The sequence below is a fragment of the Harpia harpyja genome, chromosome 1, assembly GCF_026419915.1.
Source record: "Harpia harpyja isolate bHarHar1 chromosome 1, bHarHar1 primary haplotype, whole genome shotgun sequence".
NCBI classification, from domain to species: Eukaryota; Metazoa; Chordata; class Aves; order Accipitriformes; family Accipitridae; genus Harpia; species Harpia harpyja.
Genome location: NC_068940.1, coordinates 6,389,255 through 6,406,985, shown reverse-complemented (window position 1 = coordinate 6,406,985; position 17,731 = coordinate 6,389,255). Strand labels below are relative to the sequence as shown.

Sequence of the window (17,731 nt, the reverse complement as noted above, 5' to 3'; positions counted from 1 at the left end):
TATTTGTACATGCTTTTGGTGTTATAAAGCAGTGTAAGGGATGTCCTTTCCCCTCCAATGTTTTTTATTGCTAGATTTTTCACAGCTTTTTATGTTTGTTCCTCCTTTGCTGCATTTTTTAATAGATTCTGGGATTTTTGATCTAGAAGAATGCCAAGTGCTTAAATATCTTCATCAGATGCATCCTCTTTGTGACATCATTATATTCCTTTTTAAATTTAAATGCAGATGTGTAATGGTTCAGGTAATATGAAGTTTTATTTTGAAGTATGTTTTGCAAGGTTGAAGGACCTCATACTGGGAAAATGCACAGCTGTTTAATTTCTTACGTTCTTGAATAATACAATTGCAACATCTGAATGTATTTTGTACGCCAGTAGCCTGTATTTTCTGTTCCTGAAATCTGTTTTTAAAGAAATTAAAGCCTTGTTTGTTTTGTTTCACTGTCAGTTAGGGAAATGTTGTATTTTCCCTGTAAACTCTGTGAAATGCCCTTGTGTGTGGTTTCCTTAGTAAACTGTTGAGACATGTCCGAAACCAAGTTTCCAGTGGTAAATCAGACTTTATTCTGAATAAGAATTGCACACAGCATAGTGTGAGGCATGCAATTAATGCAGTAGCTTTTTTTTTTATAGGTTCCTTTAGCAAATAGTTTTTTTTTTTTTTACTTTCCTGAAGATGGACCTGGATCTTGAGATCTGGGAGATACATATGCATATATATTTACTTTCTTGTGGAAAATATAATGAGATTTTAATGATCTTCTAGTATATTATACGAGCCAGATGATAATCTAGCTATTTTATATTAGCTAGGTATAGTTGCTTAACATCTTGTACCTGAGGACAGGAATTTTTATTTTGCTGTCCTGATGAATGAAATAATTCAAATGAAAGGCCTGCGGGATCAGGAATTCTAGGAATAGTTTGGTTTGTTTTCAAAAGGACTAGGAAGACATTGACATACTCTGCACCTGTTTTCAGCACACAGATAAAAGAGTCAGAACAGCCTCTGAAGGAGGCACTTGAATGCTGTATCTTTCATTCTTTGCCCGTGATGTGAGTGGAAGCATATCTGTCACATAATGTGAACTCGTTGTTTCACTATGATGCCTGACGTGATTAAGAATACTTGTATCTTGGGTATGTCGTGTCAGAGCAGCAGCAGGGTTTTTGAATTGGAAAATGACAAGGTACAGATTAATAAAAAAAAACCCAAACAAAAAACAAAATACCCCCAACTGTATGGTTTGTGGCTTTCTCCTTGCTTGTGTTTGAGATCTTAGGGGAAGAGGGCATCAGGAAGTATCTCTGGATAGTTGATTGTTTTAATGTGCTCAGTATCCCTCATATGTATGATATATTGCAGGTGTATGTAGAAATATATCTGTCTTTTCTTTATGAGAATATATGCAGTAGATACTAGGTCTTGGTTTTGTACTCAAATGCTTGCTAATACCAGTCTTCTCTAATGCTTCTTGAAGATGCCTGCTGCCTGTGATTCAGTGCTTGAAGATATTGAAGATATTGTGTCAGCAGAAGATTTGAAACCACGTGATCGGCAGTTTGTAAGAAAGAATGTTTTTCCCAAAGTGCGAAAACACCATTCACAAAAGAATATTCAGACAGATGATGATCCCCCAAGTGACAGGTAAATTCTTCCATCAACCCCATCTTGTTGCTTTTCTCATATCTTGTGCGCACTGTCAGCTTCTAAAAATAAGGTGGAAGTTCTCATGATCTCATAATATAAAATCTGAATACAAAGTAAAAATGAGTAAAATAGTGTTTAGAAAATGTAGTGATAATGAATAATAAATCCTAAGCAAATGTCTTGTCCTAGACAAATTTTCTGTAGAAATCAGTTATGACTGAGGTACTAATTAATGGAGTAATGAGACTGGAAAAATGGTTCTTATTACTCAACCTTTTATGTGTAAAACATTTCTGAAAAAATTGTCTGCTTCACCTTATTTACCTAAATAGAAGCTGAGCTCTTCAAAATGCATTCCTGGAGTAGCCTTTTGACATCTGGAATGAGAAATATAAACAAAATTCTGAGAGTCACAGAAGGGTTGAGGTTGGCAGGGACCTCTGGAGGTCATCTTGTCCAAACCCCCTGCTCAACCAGGGCCCCCTAGAGCCAGTTGGCCAGGACTGTGCCTAGATAGTTTCTGAATATCTCTGAAGAGGGAGATTCTACAACCTCTCTGGGCAAGCTGTGCCAGTGCTCGGTCACCCTCACAGTGAAAAAGTGTTTCCTGATGTTCAGAGGGAACCTCCTGTGTTACAGTGTGTGCTTGTTGCCTCTGGTCCTGTCACTGGGCACCACTGAAAAGAGCCTGGCTCTGTCCTCTTTGCACCCTCCCTTCAGGTATTTGTATACATTGATGAGATCCCCCTCTGGCGCCTTCTCTTCTCCAGGCTGAACAGCCCCAGCTCTCTCAGCCTCTCCACTTATGAGAGATGCTCCAGTCCTTTAATCATCTTCATGGCCCTTTGTTGGACTGTCTCCATTATGTCCATATCTCTCCTGTGGGTACATCCCATCAGGGTCTAGGGACTTAGCTATGTCCAGTTTGCTGAAGTATTCCCTGACCTGATCCTCTTCCACCAAGGGTATATCTTCTGTCCTTCAGTTTTTCCACCTGGTTTCTGGAACCTGGGATTTCCAAAGACTGTAGTTTTTATGTGTACATCCTGCCAGTGATATAGGGAAACTTCTTTTGAACTTACTGTTTTATTTCAGTGGAAATAGTATGCAGTAACTACAGAACGTACTTTTGCATTTTTCCTTCTTGTGACTCCCATAAGAACAGAATCAACTTTCTGCTGCAGTGGAATTGATTAAAGTATAGGTGAACTCAGTTATTGATTCTAGTTTCTACTGCAGTTCAGACATCTGGATTTTGTCCCCCCCACTCTCCCAATTAAGTTCAAGCTGGTGGATAAAATTTGCCCCCATTATAAAGACGAAAATAAAGTATGTCTGGAATGCACAGGAAATTCAGTTTTGGTTTTTCATTAGTGTTCAGAACAGATTTTATAAGCATAACAATGCACCTTTATGTGAAGCCCCATAAAGGTGCATTGACCCCATTCTGCCGGGAGTGTATGTACAGCTGAACTGGTGGTCTATAGATACTTCGCACTAGCACTCCATTCTCCTAACTATTCGGGTGTTACGAATTACCTAACAGGCTGTATTTTAGTGTTTTTGACCCAAGAAAGCACATTCAATGTATGTTGTTGAGACTTTAGGAAGTCAAAATACATTGCACCTGTGTGACATGTTACGCATGTCTACTTAATGATTATTAATCTTCCATCAACAATTTTCTCATTCTAGTTAGGGGAAGTATCTTTAAAAAAAGAAGCATGGGGGGAGAAAAAAAAAGATGTGGGCAGGGCAGAGGATTGTATTCCAGGAAGTATGTTATTGTTCTACTGGCATCTTTAGCTCATTAGCACAGTTATCCCAGGAGTTTCAATGAGAGCTTCTTGCAGAATTTTTTGTTGCTTCCTAAACCATTGTTTGTGTTAGCTCATGGGTACATCTGCCATGCTGCTTCTGTAGCCCAGAAAGGTTGGGATATGAGCTTTCAGATGTTAGCGTGGCTGGTGGCAGGCTTAAGTTAAGAATTTATAAAGGTGGCTTGTGTGGAGGGAACTACAATCAATGGGTGCCATAATGTCAAAAGGTTGCAGTTTAGCTGTAACAGTTTGTTTGCTGGTGGCCTAATTTCAGTGCAGTCAGTTGAAGGTCACTTGTTAAATGATATGATAATTTTCAGAAAGTTAGTTGTTATGTTTGTGGTTTTTTTTAACATAACTGCAGTGTACTGAATCTCTTCTTATCCTACAGCTCTTGTACTTTCTCCATTCTAAAACTCTTTTCTTGCCACTTGTGGTGGGTTGACCCTGGCCAACAACCGGGCAGCCGCCTAGCCACTTGCTTACCCCTCCTCCCAGTAGGTTTGGAGAGAGAACTGGAAGAGCAAAAGCGAGAAAACTTGTGGGTTGAGATGAAGACAGTTGAAGGGAAGGGAAGAGTAGGGGAAAAACCCCAAGTGATGCAAAAGCAATTGCTCGCCACCTCCCACAAGCAGACTGGTGCCCAAGCAGTCTCAGAACGATGGCTAGTTTGGAAAGACCAAACCCCCAGTTTTTATTGCTGAGTACGATGTCATCTGGTATGGATTGCCCTTTTGGCCAATTTGGGTCAGCTGTTCTGTCCATGTTCCCTCCCAACCTGTTGTCCATCTCCAGACTGCTTGTGGTGGGGTGTATCACAGTGGGGAAACAGAAGGTTTTGATGCTGTGCAAGCACTGTTCAACAATAGTTAAAACACAGGTGTGTTATCAACACTGTTTTAGTCACAAATACAAAACATAGCACCATATGGGTTGCTGTGGAGAAAGTTAACTCTGTCCCAGCCAGACCTAATACCCACTACACTAAAATTACATAATTATGATGTTTTTTCCCCAGCTGTTTTTGAGTTGTTACTGTTTGTGTTGCTTATTTTATATTTGGAGAGTTACAATTAATTGAGTCTGTTCAGTGGGCTTAAAGGGGGAGCTTGTTCATCTTTTAACTTGCCTTTTTCCTTCCTTTTTACTTAACAGCATTATTCCTGGTGCTCAGAAAATCTGGATTCGTACATGGGGATGTTCTCACAATAATTCGGATGGTGAATATATGGCTGGACAGCTGGCTGCATATGGATACAAAATTACAGGTAACAGTATCAGACAAGTTGCATAATTCAGGTTTTTGGGGGTGAATGGTCAGAGCTGTCAAGCTGTAATCAAATGTTTTTAGTCTTAACTCCACTTTTTAAAATCCCGCTTTGATCTCCTTCTGATTTGCAGGTGAGGAGGTAAAGTGTTTTCCTGGCATTAAGCAGAATGATTACAAGATGAGTGCTTTCAGAATGGTTAGGTTTTCCTGACAGGGTAGCCATCTAGTAGATGTCATACAGTGCCTTTTGTGGGCATTTTGCTTGCTAAACTTAATTGAAAAGTTTTCATAATAATGGAAGGGAAAGATACTAATTTTGGGGCAGAATCTAGCTGGTTGTCTGGTTGTAGTTGGTGGAACCCAAGTGAGAGAGAGAGGAAGGAAGTGCTATGTGTGTGTTTGCTGCTGGAGCAGAGGTGAACTAATCTGTGTGAATGATCCTTTGTTTCAGGAGGGATGAACAGTATGATGGAGGTGGGATGATATAGGATTGTATCTTGTACATTCAAGAGAGCTGAAAATACTATTTCTTCTTTCCTTCCAAATACTTTAAAACACTCCCTGTCATCTTGTTCTGCCTCCCCAACCCTAAAAAAAAAATATGCAAATTTATGGTTGTGCTAGCCACATTTTATCTCCTTAATGCAAAATGTGTTGAAAGAAAAGCTGTAGAAAGCTGAGAACATGGATGCCATGTTTCAATGGAGAATTATTATCTGAATACTTTTGTGTAGCTTATGACTAGTCAAAAATTTAGATTTTATTAATTCAAGTTGTGGTCTGTCTTGCATTTAAACTTGCGTCCTGCTTGTACTGAAAGACTGCAAAGTTGTCTTTCCTGACATTTTGCTAGAAGTATTTTATTCCTGATTTCACAAAATGCTTGGGTTTTTTTCTTGAACATCTGGTGATACCGTTAAACAGTTACATCTCATTTTCCTTTTTTGCAGTTGATGTTTCTGTATTTATCCAAGTAGAAACTGGATACTGAATCATTCAAGTGCTGAACTATTTTAGGGAACCCAGGTGATTCTTTAATTGGTAGTGCAACTCTGGAGTAGGCATGCTTTTTTTCACAGACAAGTGGAATGCTGGTCCAAAAAGCCTTATTTGTGACAGCTGTTTATATAAGACTAGAAATGAGTTCTCAGTTTTGCCTTGTTATGGCTTTCTTAAATTTAACTTCCCTTTACCTTAATTTCTCTAATGCAGTGTTCCAGAAGTGACTTCTGGCTTGTCAAGATTCGTGTGGCTGTCCTGTCTTTTTGGAATTTTATTGGGAGAAATGTGGGAAAGATGGAGTGGAGCAAAAGAAGGAACTACCTAAAATTTGATACCTTCTCTTTTTAGAAAATTAAGTGTTCATAACTTTAGAATAGAAATGAAGTCTACAGCTAGAATCTGAAACTGAGAACTAAAAACTGAATAAAAGTTGCAGTAGCTGGGACAGGAATACCTACAGAGTAATTTTGGTAATTGTGTATGAAATTGACTGCTAGTTTCTGGTAATTATTAAATCCATGTCTTGATTTAGTTTATTTGTGTGTATGTATATACATATATAATATCAAACAAACAAACAAAAAAACCCCAGTGCTGAGGTGGTAGGCAGAAATTATCCAGTGTGGTTTCTTCTTTGTGAAATTAGGTAACTTCTTTTTAAGCTGATATATTTAAGGGCCTCTGGAAATCTCATTTTTGTTCAACAGAACAAAAATATTGGCTATAAATTCTGGCTAAAGTAAATTTTTACAAATTCATCTATTGAATGTTCTCCTTTACAGGCTGTTAATGAAGCTGGAACTGAGTGCAAGTATTGCAAGTATGGTAGCTGTATGTGAGAATATGAGGTGGTGAAGAGGGCAACTGCCTTTCTGCTCAATATAGTGATGCTTCTGGCCAAAAGTGCATATGAAAGTGCTCTACTGCTGCTTGGATTGCTGCTAATGCCTCTTAGGGTTTCACACTGGGACTGATCTATTTAATGTCTTTAATGGACTTGGAAGACAGAGTGTAATGTACCTTCAGCAAGTTTGTAGACTATGCCAAACCGGGGGAAGTGGTTGATAGGCTGGAAACCAGTGCTGTGATTCAGAGGGACCTTAATAAACTAGAAAAAGGGCTAATGGAAACCATGTGACATTTAACAAAGGCAAATGCAAAATCCTAGGGTTGGCATAACCCCAGCTAGTGGTAAAGGTGGGGGTGGACAGGCTGACTAGAAAGCAGCTTTGCAGACAAATATTTTGGGATTGAGATAGACAAGAATTGAATATGAGTCAGCAGTGTACTCTTGTAGCAAAAAAAAAAGGCAAACTGCATCCTGGGCTGTTAGCAAGAATGTAGCTAGCAGGTCTGCGAAAGTGATTCTTCAGCTCTGGGTGGTAGTTGTGAGACAGCGTTTGGAGTGCTGTGTCGACTGATCCAGCTGGGGCCCAGTTTTGGGCTCCCCAGGAAAAGAGGGAGGTTGATGTAGTGGAGTGAGTCCAGTGGAGGACCACCAAGATGGTTTGGGAGCACATGATGCATGAGGAGAGTCTGGGAAGACTGGGTTTCTTCAGCATTGAGAAGAGAAGGCTCATGGAAGATCCTAGTTGCAGACAGCAATACCCAGTAGGAGGGTACAGAGAAAATGGAGTCACATCGCTTGTCAAAGGTTTGCAGCGAGACAAAAGACAACAGAGTCTTGCTCTTGAAAAAGTGGCAGTTAAGATTTTTAGCATCTGGTGCATAACTTACTGCTCACGCTGTCCATCTTTCCCTAGAGGAAATGCCAATATAGAACGTTTCCCAACATTTCTCGAGTGTCTTTCATCAATCCCTTTTAAAGAGAGCATGTGGGTTTTTTTTCTTACAGTAACTCATCTGGGAAGTTCAAATAGAATGTCAAGAAGGGATTTAATCTCTTTTTGTCCTATACAGTGAAGTAGTTACTCAGTAATAGTAAGTATTGCTTAACACAATCAAAATTTCAAACATTTCTTGAAATTAAACTTAATATTGTTTACACTACGCAAAAAATAACAAAAAAATGTTTTGCAAGACCTATTTTCTAAATCAATGCCTCTCTCTGTTACTAGAATTTGTTAGCTTAATGTAAAACTGTTATAAACTTCAGGAAAAGATAGAAGTATTCACTAAAGTGAAAGATTATCTGTTGTCACAGCGCCTTGGACAGCTATTACTTAAGTGTTTTGATTAGCTTGTTTCCTATGTATTCCTAAGCTTTTAAGTCAACAACACTTATTGAAGAGATGCTGGAATAAAGTTCTGGTTCTAGAAGATAAAATGTGAGCTTTACTTGCAGTTATTGCTCCAACGTAAGGGAAATGGTCAAGCACTGTTTCTAGTGTCTTCTATCTAATTGCAAGATTGAAAAAAAAAGAACAAAAAACAGAAGGAAGAAAAGCAGCATCAGGCAGACTTTTATTGCTAACTAGAAGCTGTAACAATGCAACCTGCCTTTTAAGTTGACTTACCTGAAACTGAACATTGATATAATGAATGTCTTCTAATTATAGAAATAAATTTTTATGACTTGTTGCAAAAATCCTAATACTATTCCTTATCCCTGTTTATTGCATGGATTCTACCCTGTTCTTGATTTGAACTCTTTTCAGGAGATGCAGAAATCTTTTTTTTTTCTCTTTTTTTTTTTAACTTGTCTTTCATCTGTTTAAAAAAATGTTCTTTCTGTACAAGCACCCTTTGCTTTCAGGAATGGCTATATCCAAAGATGAAAATGGAGGGCTGTGCTACAGTTCTTCAGAGCAAAGACTACCTCTGTCTGGGGAGAGAGCACAGTATGAATTGGCAATACACAGATATTGCAATAATGGCAGTGCTTAATAAATATCAGGAACTGCATCAGCTTAAAAAAAGGCAAAGGGGAACCAACAGAAGAGATGAACCTGTTTTTGTATCTGCTTTTACAATGTGAAGGTAGGCGGTATTCTGAACTGATATTACATACCATCCTATGGGAACACAAAGCTCCTTTGTTAGTCTGAGCCACACAGAAATGTGTGGACCAGCTGCTATCAGTGTAGGGCTGTACCATGGTACTTGTTCATGTTCTGAAAACAGTATAGCTGATGGTGGCTTTACTGGTTCTGAAGCTGGTTTTCCTTTCTTGGGAGCATGACTTGCTGTATAGTTTAAATATGCCTGCAGATCTACTAGAGTGCTCCCTTTGAGATATACCCTGGAGGAAGAAACTCTCATGGTACAGACAAGTAATGCCTACTGTGAAAAAGAGGATGTGGGCGAGCTGGGAGCTCTCAAATACTGGGAGCCAGATGTTTGTTTGGGAAGGGAATTCAGTATGTGTGCCACTTAACAGTACTTTCTCTCTGAAAAATAGAACTGAACACGTATAGTCAGACACAAGGAATTGCCTTCTGAAGTGGGTAGTCATATTAGCATTTGTGGTATCTATAGGTTTCTGGTTCTGTGGAATGAATGGGTTTTGGCCCAGCCTTCTTGAATGCATTTTGATGGATCAAGCAATTAGGTATGCTTGTTATTTTGTGATAAGTGCTTTTGGCTTGAGGATATTCAGGTCCAAAGCATTCTCTTCTCAGTCATTGTAAAACATGTTGGGAGGGAGAAAGACATTACTAATGACTTAAAAATACCAGAAGAATGAACAGCAACTTTTCCTTTTATGAAGAGGAAGCAAAAACTGTTATTAAATGTTCAGCAAAGCTAAGCCAGTAACAGCTTATCAGCACTACGCTTTTTTTAAAATTTAGAAATAAATGCTGGCATGGAACTCTTTCCTCCTGTAGCTTGGGATTCCAGAAGCAAAAAGGGGCGAAGTTGTTTTGTTGCTAAGTCAGTGGGCTTGGCTTTGACTTAGCACATAGAAACTAGGTTATATTATAGACCCTTAGGTTTACTTGTGCAATTTTAGAGTAGTCTTTGTTCAGGCGTCCTTTTTACTGCCTCGTGCAATTTTTCAGCAAGTTTGTTGGATGGAAAGATGCTGTATTTTTCATGGGTTCCTTCCTGTGCCCCTTGAAGAGCTCACTCTGTTACTGTGATTATGGTATTTGTTGGCAGGAGATGTGTCGGATTTCCCCATTCCTATTGAAGTTTAATGTTTATAGTCCATGTTATATGCCTTACAACTCTGAAATTCACTGTGCAGAGAATTTATGTAGTTCTCTAAAGCAAATCTCAAATAATATTTTTGGAATGCTGTTAAAGAAATTCTGTTTTTTATTGCCTCTTGTACTTGTTAATTTTCTAAACACTTCTCAGTCTTGTTTACCAGGGGATATAGCTGAGGTATCCTTAAGACTGTCCATCTGCTCAAACAGCAAATTTGAGTAGAAGAAAGAAGGAAAAGACAAGGAAGAACAAATGCTCTGATCTACTTACGACTTCATGTTGAAAAGACAGATGTAAAAGGAAACATACTTAGTCTGCTGTTGAAAAAGCAGATGAGGTGCTACAAACTAATACAGACTTTGGAGTTCAAAGGCATTGCCTAGCGTTCATAGTGTTGCATAAACCGTGCTTCCTTACACTTTGGCCATCCCCATATAAAGCAAAGCATGCTGCAGCATCCATTTTATTCATCCAAGTGGAAAATAAAGAAAAATGATGAAGACAGGTATTGACTTATGGTTTGTGAATCACAATTCAAAATCTGGTGCTTTAAGTATTGTTTTAAAAGTACTTTTGTACTGCACAATAAAATTTTAATAATTTTAGATTTTGATTTAGTTTGTTGTCCTAAAGTAGAGAGCTCTTAAACAGGTTACTGTATTCCTTACATTTGTTAACTTAAAATAAGCTCTCTGCAGCCTGTGTAGTGGTTGATGAAGTATTTTGACTAAGGTTTCTGCTGTTTTCCGGTGTATGCTTTTAGTTGCTCAGAATCAGCAGTTGGTCTTTCTGTTTTTCTCCACCCTGCTGCTGATAATGCTTCACTGTTGCTTCATAAGTATCATGTAAAACAAATGGTAGTGATTACTGTGTAATTTTGGGGTGCTGTGAGCCATCCTCATTGTGAGGTATTTTTAGTATTTTTTTTTTTAAGCTAAAAAACAAATCTTTAATAGCTGCTCATTAAGTGCTTGATATTTAGCCTTATCAATCAGAGAATTCAAGTTTAGTCTTTGCTTTTAGATTTGTACTTTTCAAATGGTTGTGATTGCAGTGCCAATTTAGAAAAAAGATACTTTACCACCTTTTTTCTTGGGGGGGGGGGAGGTTTAAATATACAAAATAACCCAAACTACTTTTCTGGTGATGAGAAGTGTTTCTGTTTTCTGTGACAGCACTGCAGTCATGAAACTGTCATTCTCTGTGAAGCAGCTGAGCAATGGAGAAAAGTGAACCGAGGTGTAAATCCTGTGGTGTTTTGTACCCTTGCTGAAGAATTCCCCCATTGTCTGTAATTTGTAGAAGCACAATCCTGTATGATTTTTGCGTTGCATGATAACCTTACACACCTGCATAACTACTCCTGCAACAGATTTAATTTTCAGATTCAAACTGATTGATAATCTGGTCGTAAGAGCTTTTGGTTGTTGATACTGAGAGAGGCAGTAAAGTAATTTATTTCTGTACCTGTTGTTGAAGCAAGGTAATTGCCTTAACAGTTCCAGCGATATGGTCTCCTGGTTTCAGAAGGTCTAAGTTGCTCCTTGTCACAGGTTTGCTTTGTGTTTTGGTTTTTGGTGCTCTGGCCTGAAAACCCTGCTCTGTCATGCACAGTTAGTATGTGAATGCTTGGTATGTAGGTGTGGTGGGTTTTAAGTGTAGTCTCATTCTTTCACTGCTGCTGAAATAATTGTTAGAGTTGGGCATATTGAGAACCATCTTCCAAGGAGATACAAGAGCTTGTCCTCTGTTTAGAATCTGAAACTTTTGTGGTGAGATGGTTAAGAGGATGAGGAGAGAGGGTGTGAAATGGGGACATGGAGGAAAAATGAAAGGTGATATTCATGGGATGGAACAGATGGGATTGCACGAATGTAGACCATCAAGATATCACGGTTCTTTGGGAGGAATACGGGTATCCCAGTGCAGCCTGAAGTGTCCTGTAAGGCAATGAGTGGGATGATGGGTCTGGATATTGTTGGGGTGCTTTCTCGCAGTATAGAGTTAATACAACATCATACTGTGACATCTGCAGCAGTGTGTGTTCCCCAGGTATCTGTAAATTAATGTATAATTGCGGTTTTGGCAGCTGTGTATTACTGTATTATACTGTTCCCGTGTTCCCTGTAAAACTTCTTAGTCCGTGTGTGGCTAGGGTTCTGTTACTTGCCACCTCTGACTTCTAGCACAGTGCAAGATATATGGCCTCTTTGCGGTGAGTTTTTCCTACCTTGGCTTCCTCAGCATCAACTTCTTGTTCCCATTAGGCAACTTTCTGTTAAGTGGAGTACCTAGCTTTGAGGATGTTGTCTCTATTACAGGACAGAACTCCTCTAATTCTCAAACTGGGAAATGTTTCCCCTGTTTATGGGGGAACTTAAAACTAGTATGTGTTTTTTCCCTCATAATGGCTTCCTGTATCACTGCCATTAGAGTTTGACCTGACAAGTGTGTACTGTTCTCTTTATCCCACTTAAAATTACCTGTTTTACAGTCCCTCTAAATTGATATGATTTCTTTGTTTTCTTTTAGTGTTTTTCTTTTGCAGTCACAGAGCTGGCAACTGGAAGTTGGGAGCAGGCCTAAGAGCCTAAATAAATCCTACATGCACAGAGACACTTGTAGACAGATTACATAGGTAAATTTAAGCATGCATACATGTTCAGGGTTAATTCTAGTGGCAAAGCAATTGGCTGCATGCTCTAGTGGTTGCGCAAGAGGCTTTAGTTTTGGCAATGCTGAACTTCATGTAATCCAGAAGAATTAATCTGAAAAGGATTGAACCATGAAAGGTAAATTTCAACTACTAGTAACGTGCATTCTTCTATGTGTAATGTGTCCCTGCAGTCGATGGTTAAGCAATCGGTAAATTAAGCATAAATAGCAGTGATGAAGTGAGGTCAACATAGACATACAGGTGAGGTGGAGCTTTGTAGAGTGCTCTACGAGATATTAGTTTCATGTACCTCATGGTTCTTTGTGCTACAAGTAATAATTTATATTTATAAAGAGATTTATAAAAAGATTTATAAAAGCTAGTGGGAGAACAAACCAGACTTTTATAACCCGATGAGATATTTGACCACGTACTTGCAGAGGTAGGAGCGAGATCATATTTTGATCAGGAGCATTTGTAGGAGCACCTGGAAAAGACTTGCTGGTTACCCTAGGTGACTGGGGAGGAATGGAGGAGGGTTAATGTTTACTGCAGGCTCTTGCTATAACTTGGCTACGGTTTCATTGGCTAGTAAAGCTGAAGCTTAGCTGTGAGTTCCTTGTTTTTGAGAAATTGCTGATGAGGATGAAGTTCTCTAAACTTGCCATGGTCAGCCTTTGCTGTGCAGCTTGGCATTAAGATGCTTTCAATCTATTTTGGGAATGCTTTTTTGACGGTTCCAGTGTGGGTGCCTGTGCACGTGTGAGCTGCTATTGCTTTATGTTACTCCATGGAGGCGAGGGAAGCTTAAGGGAGTTAGTTTCTGGCTTGTTGCCGGTAAGACTTTCGAATGTAGCACAATTGATCTTGAAGTGTGCTGTGTCTCCAAATACAGAGCATTAACCTGCATTGTTCTCCTTCTGTCGGGCCTGAGGGTATGCTAAGAGACAAGGTTGCCATGTGATTGTGGAGGCTGGCTGGAGACAGTAGAAATTCACTAAGCAGATACGAGACACAAATTGGTTTTGCTTTTCCTCATTGATGGGAGCAAGTAAAGTACTTCTTTCTCTATTTTTTTTTTTTTTTTTTTTTAATCCTGCCTGACAGAGCTGAGTGTCATTTCTATTTCATTCTTCATGGCCAACCTGGGTTATGTTCCTCTAAGCCTGGTAAGGGTCTCTGTGGCTCCCAGGTGTTAAAACAGGTCCTGTCACCGAGCAAGCAAGTAGAAACACATGTAGATATTTTTCATCTCTCCCAGAGTCCCATCCCCTCCTTGGAGTGTGTCTGCTGGTGTCTTTATGCCTTTTTCCTCTTTTTTTTTTTTTTTTTTTATGCACACACGCGCACCCACCCACCCACACCCACCCACCCCTGCCCCTGCGGGTCCTGTGACTGCCTTTTGGGGGTACCGGCTTCTTACTCAGGCTCCATGTCTGCATTTCCTTACATTGGCTTCGCTCTAAATTATTTGCTGTCATCCTGATCGCGTGGCCATTTAAGTTGGCAGCTTTGCTGTTGGATGTTAGAAGGGTCTATGCTTCGTGCTTCTGTTTTGTCTCGGAGTTACCGCTTTTTAGCGTAAGTTAGGTTTTGTGTTGGACTTGTTAGTTCCCCTTCCAAAGAGTGTGTGTTACGGGTTTGAGATTCATAAAGTGTAGTTGCTAAGTTCACGTATTTGAAGAACTATTCCGTTTGGAAACCCCTTCCTGCTTCATGTTTGTTGGTCTGGGGAGGTTGGTTTAATTTACATAAGGACTTCTCTTTGAAAAATTAATTGAGGATTTTGCTTATAATGATCTACATGACCCCCTGCTTATTTTCATTAAGGAATGATTTTAAATTTTTGTTTTATTTAATAATCTTACTTAGACTGTCTTGGAGTGTGTATTACACCAAGACACTGAAAACTGTAAGGGCTGCTGAACAAATGCTATCTGTCGAAATGCATGACTACAGCGTAAGTAAAACCGTGAGTTTAGCTAATAGTGTAAAGGCAGATGGTGTTCAGGTTAGACATCAGTAATTAATTGTTACAGCTTAATAAGGCTAGCATTTCAGCTAGATGGTAACTATTATCATTAGTGCAGTGCTATCCTGTTTCCAAAACGAGGTTTTTCGTTTGTTCAGGCAAATTCTAAATAATGTACAGGATCTGATTTAATGTGGTTTTTGAGGGAAAGCGCACTTGCTGTGAATTAGCATCCTAAGTTGAATGTAGGTGAGGCCTAGCTACATACTTAGCTTGTGAATTTTGTATGGTTAACTTAGGGTTTGTGCAAATATTTATTTTTTTTTTTTAATTTGCCATTGTTGAGCATATATCATTTTCTTGAGCTTATCTTCAGGAACTTGCGGGTTGTATAAATTTTTCTTTTTTTTTTTAAGCTAAATATTTTTTTAAATTTAGTTTTGTAAAATCTTTTATTGTGAATGGTGTTTAAAATAGTGGGAGATAAGCAAGTTGTCAGAGGGCAATCTCTCCCTTGTACATGTTGGGAGCAGTAGAGCTGCGCACTGGGAAGCGTCTTGAGTTTGCAGGGAAGGAGCTCCAGGTTAGTTGAATGACATTGTGCTGCAGTTGGAAGCAAAGCTGGAGCAGACTCCCATGCCATTTGTATCCTCCTGGTGGTGAATATGGAATAACCATTGGATCTTCGATCCTTCTGCTCTTCTCTGTGGCATTGCTATACTCAAAAGCCTATTTTGAAATTAAGCAAATTATGCATGGGCTCTTAATGTTTCACAGAAACTGAGTAATTATGTGGTCTCAGCAACATTGTAGACAGAGGTACCTTTCACCCTAAGAGAAGTGATAAGCTGCTCTGTATCTCAGAGATGCGGAGAAATGGCTTTATTGCATCATAAAACTGTGTTTTAGAATGTTTCATATTGTCATAACCTACTTCTGCAGTTCTTGGGAAATTTCAATGTCATCCTAGCCAGTTTCTGTGATTTTTATGCTCATTTCAAACACTTGTGGAAAGTGGGATGGATGCTGTGACCAAACAGCCTGGCACTCATGGGGACCTTAAGTTGACTTAGCTGGTGCAGTCTTTACAACAGTCATGCTTAGCTGGGGTACAATGTGTCTGCAGAAATGCAGATCCGTGAAGCTTGTATGCACTTCCATGAATCCTGCAGCATTTGTGTGCTGCCAGTTGGAGTTAGCACACTAAGTGTTGGGGCTGAGGAACAGGCTTCATCTGTTTAAGCATTAGACGTTAGCATTTGTCTTGTGTGTCAAATCCCTGGCTTTGGAATTTGCTTACAGAGAGAAACTAAGCAGAAAAGCAGAAACTTTGTCTTGGATGACTATAAATAGGCTTTGAGTTAATTGTGCCAAAACTGAATTGCTGTTGATTGGTACAAGACACTGGTGTATAGAGAAGTGAGTTTTTTGGCTTGCAACTTAATAGAAGACAGATCACTTGGCTGCTGATTTTATTAGGCATTTTGGACCCTCAGCTTTTGTTGGCCAGGCTTTAAGGGTAAAAGTGTGCTTGTTTGTAATTCATTCCCTAAGTGATAGTTGACTTTTGAAATTCTGTTGTTTGTTTATGGATTGGCATTTTTCTGTTTGTCTTTATCATGCTTTGAAAACTTTACTTACCATTGGTAAATGTTAATCTTCCTTTGTGAATGTAAAGATGTAGACCATCAGATGATGCTAAATTTGAGTATCCAGTATTTGTTTAACTAGAAGTTTGAGTCTTACGATTGGGAGTGATGAAAGGAGAATATCAACTGAATATGCTTTAGAAGTCTACTAACTAGAAAATAAAAAATGAAGAAGTTTGTCTGAGACACATTGATATATTCTCAACAGTTCCAAATAGTCTTTGTAACATAGTAGAATAGGAAAAACCATAACAGAATTTTTCATTAAAGGAGAAAAATGTCATTGTTAAAGTTGTTTTAAAACAAAAAAAATCCCCAAACAAAAAAATCCAAACCCCAGGAAACTTATGAGTGTGAGGAGGAGTTTTTCCACAAACTATTTTGCTGTGACACTTGTGTCTTTTTGTAAAAAAAAAAAAAAAAAAAAAAAAAAAAATACCCAACACAAAACTAATGTGTTTTCTGAATTGTCATTGGGTCTATCCACGACTTTCCAAATACAGATACAGCAGAGCAGAAAAACAGCATTTTCTTCTATAGGTGGCTGACAGTTCACTTACAGCTGTAGCTTTTCAGTGCTGTCGGTGGTTCCTCACTTTACTGAGGCAGAATTACATTTAAATGGGGGGGGCTGAGCTTTGCTTCTGCTGTTCAGTGAGTCGGGGAGAAATTCTCATAGTTTAACAGCACCTCCCTGTGATGCTGCTCACCTGCTGGCAGGCAGTCAGGCACTGGGTATGGGGAGAGGAGTTTATTTCTGGGGTGTAAACTGATGCAGAGGAGGATGGGAAGAGGAATTTTAAGTAAGATTGTTTTCCCTGACCACCTGTAAGGAGTAGGTTGTAAGTCTGTGTTCATGACTGGCAGAGCCTCCTCTTAGACTCCTGCAGTCTGTTGTAGATCATAAGGCCAAAAGGCACCTGCCTGGTTGAGCTTTCCTTCCCAGGGCTGGGCCTTTCACCGACATTTGTTTTAGCTGGTTGTCGAAAGCTTCCAATGATGGAGAATTCATAACCCCTTTTGTGAGTGATTAACTACCTTTCTGGTTCAAAATTGTTTCCGAATGCATAACCTAAATCTTTTCGCACAGTTCAAGCCTATAGCTGCCTGTGTTTTCTTCAGTGGGTATGGAGAACATCTGATTCTTTTCTTCTTCATAGCAACCTTTCACATATTTGAATGCTGTTACCACTTCTCCCCATAGGCATCTTCTGTCTAGGCTAAATAGACCTAATTCCTAAAAGCTTCTCTCATAGGTCACGTTCTCTAGATCTCTCGCCTTTCTTGTTCCTCTCCTCTGGACCTTATCCAGTTTATTTGCATCAATCTTCAAGTGCATTAGTCTGTTTATCTAGTGCGTACAATTCTGATAGGTAGTAGGGTATGGGTAGTAGGTGGATTTTTTGGTGCCTTGTTCAAAATATGGTTTATGAAACCTTGAAATTAGGTCCCAGAACAGCGGAAATCTAGAACAAAATCTGTTAGAGACTAACTCTGTGTATTGGTTTTGTGTGGCAAGGTTTTGGTAGCGGGTGGGGTTACAGCGGTGGCTTCTGTAAGAAGCTGCTGGAAGCTTCCCCTGTGTTCGAGAGAGCC

General features: G+C 39.2%; 1 protein-coding gene across 4 annotated transcripts in view; it reads left to right on the top strand.

Moving 5' to 3' along the window:
• CDKAL1 (CDK5 regulatory subunit associated protein 1 like 1) overlaps positions 1-17,731 on the top strand; it is a 432,072-nt gene that overhangs the window by 2,039 nt on the left and 412,302 nt on the right. For 3 of the 4 annotated variants that reach the window (XM_052805186.1, XM_052805237.1, XM_052805157.1), the window contains exons 3-4: positions 1,484-1,650; positions 4,629-4,741. In XM_052805186.1, the coding sequence (XP_052661146.1) occupies positions 1,484-1,650; positions 4,629-4,741 (280 nt within the window). Of the gene's footprint in view, positions 1-1,483; positions 1,651-4,628; positions 4,742-8,371; positions 8,686-17,731 lie in introns of those variants that run through there. The other variant, XM_052805325.1, reaches the window with a different exon arrangement.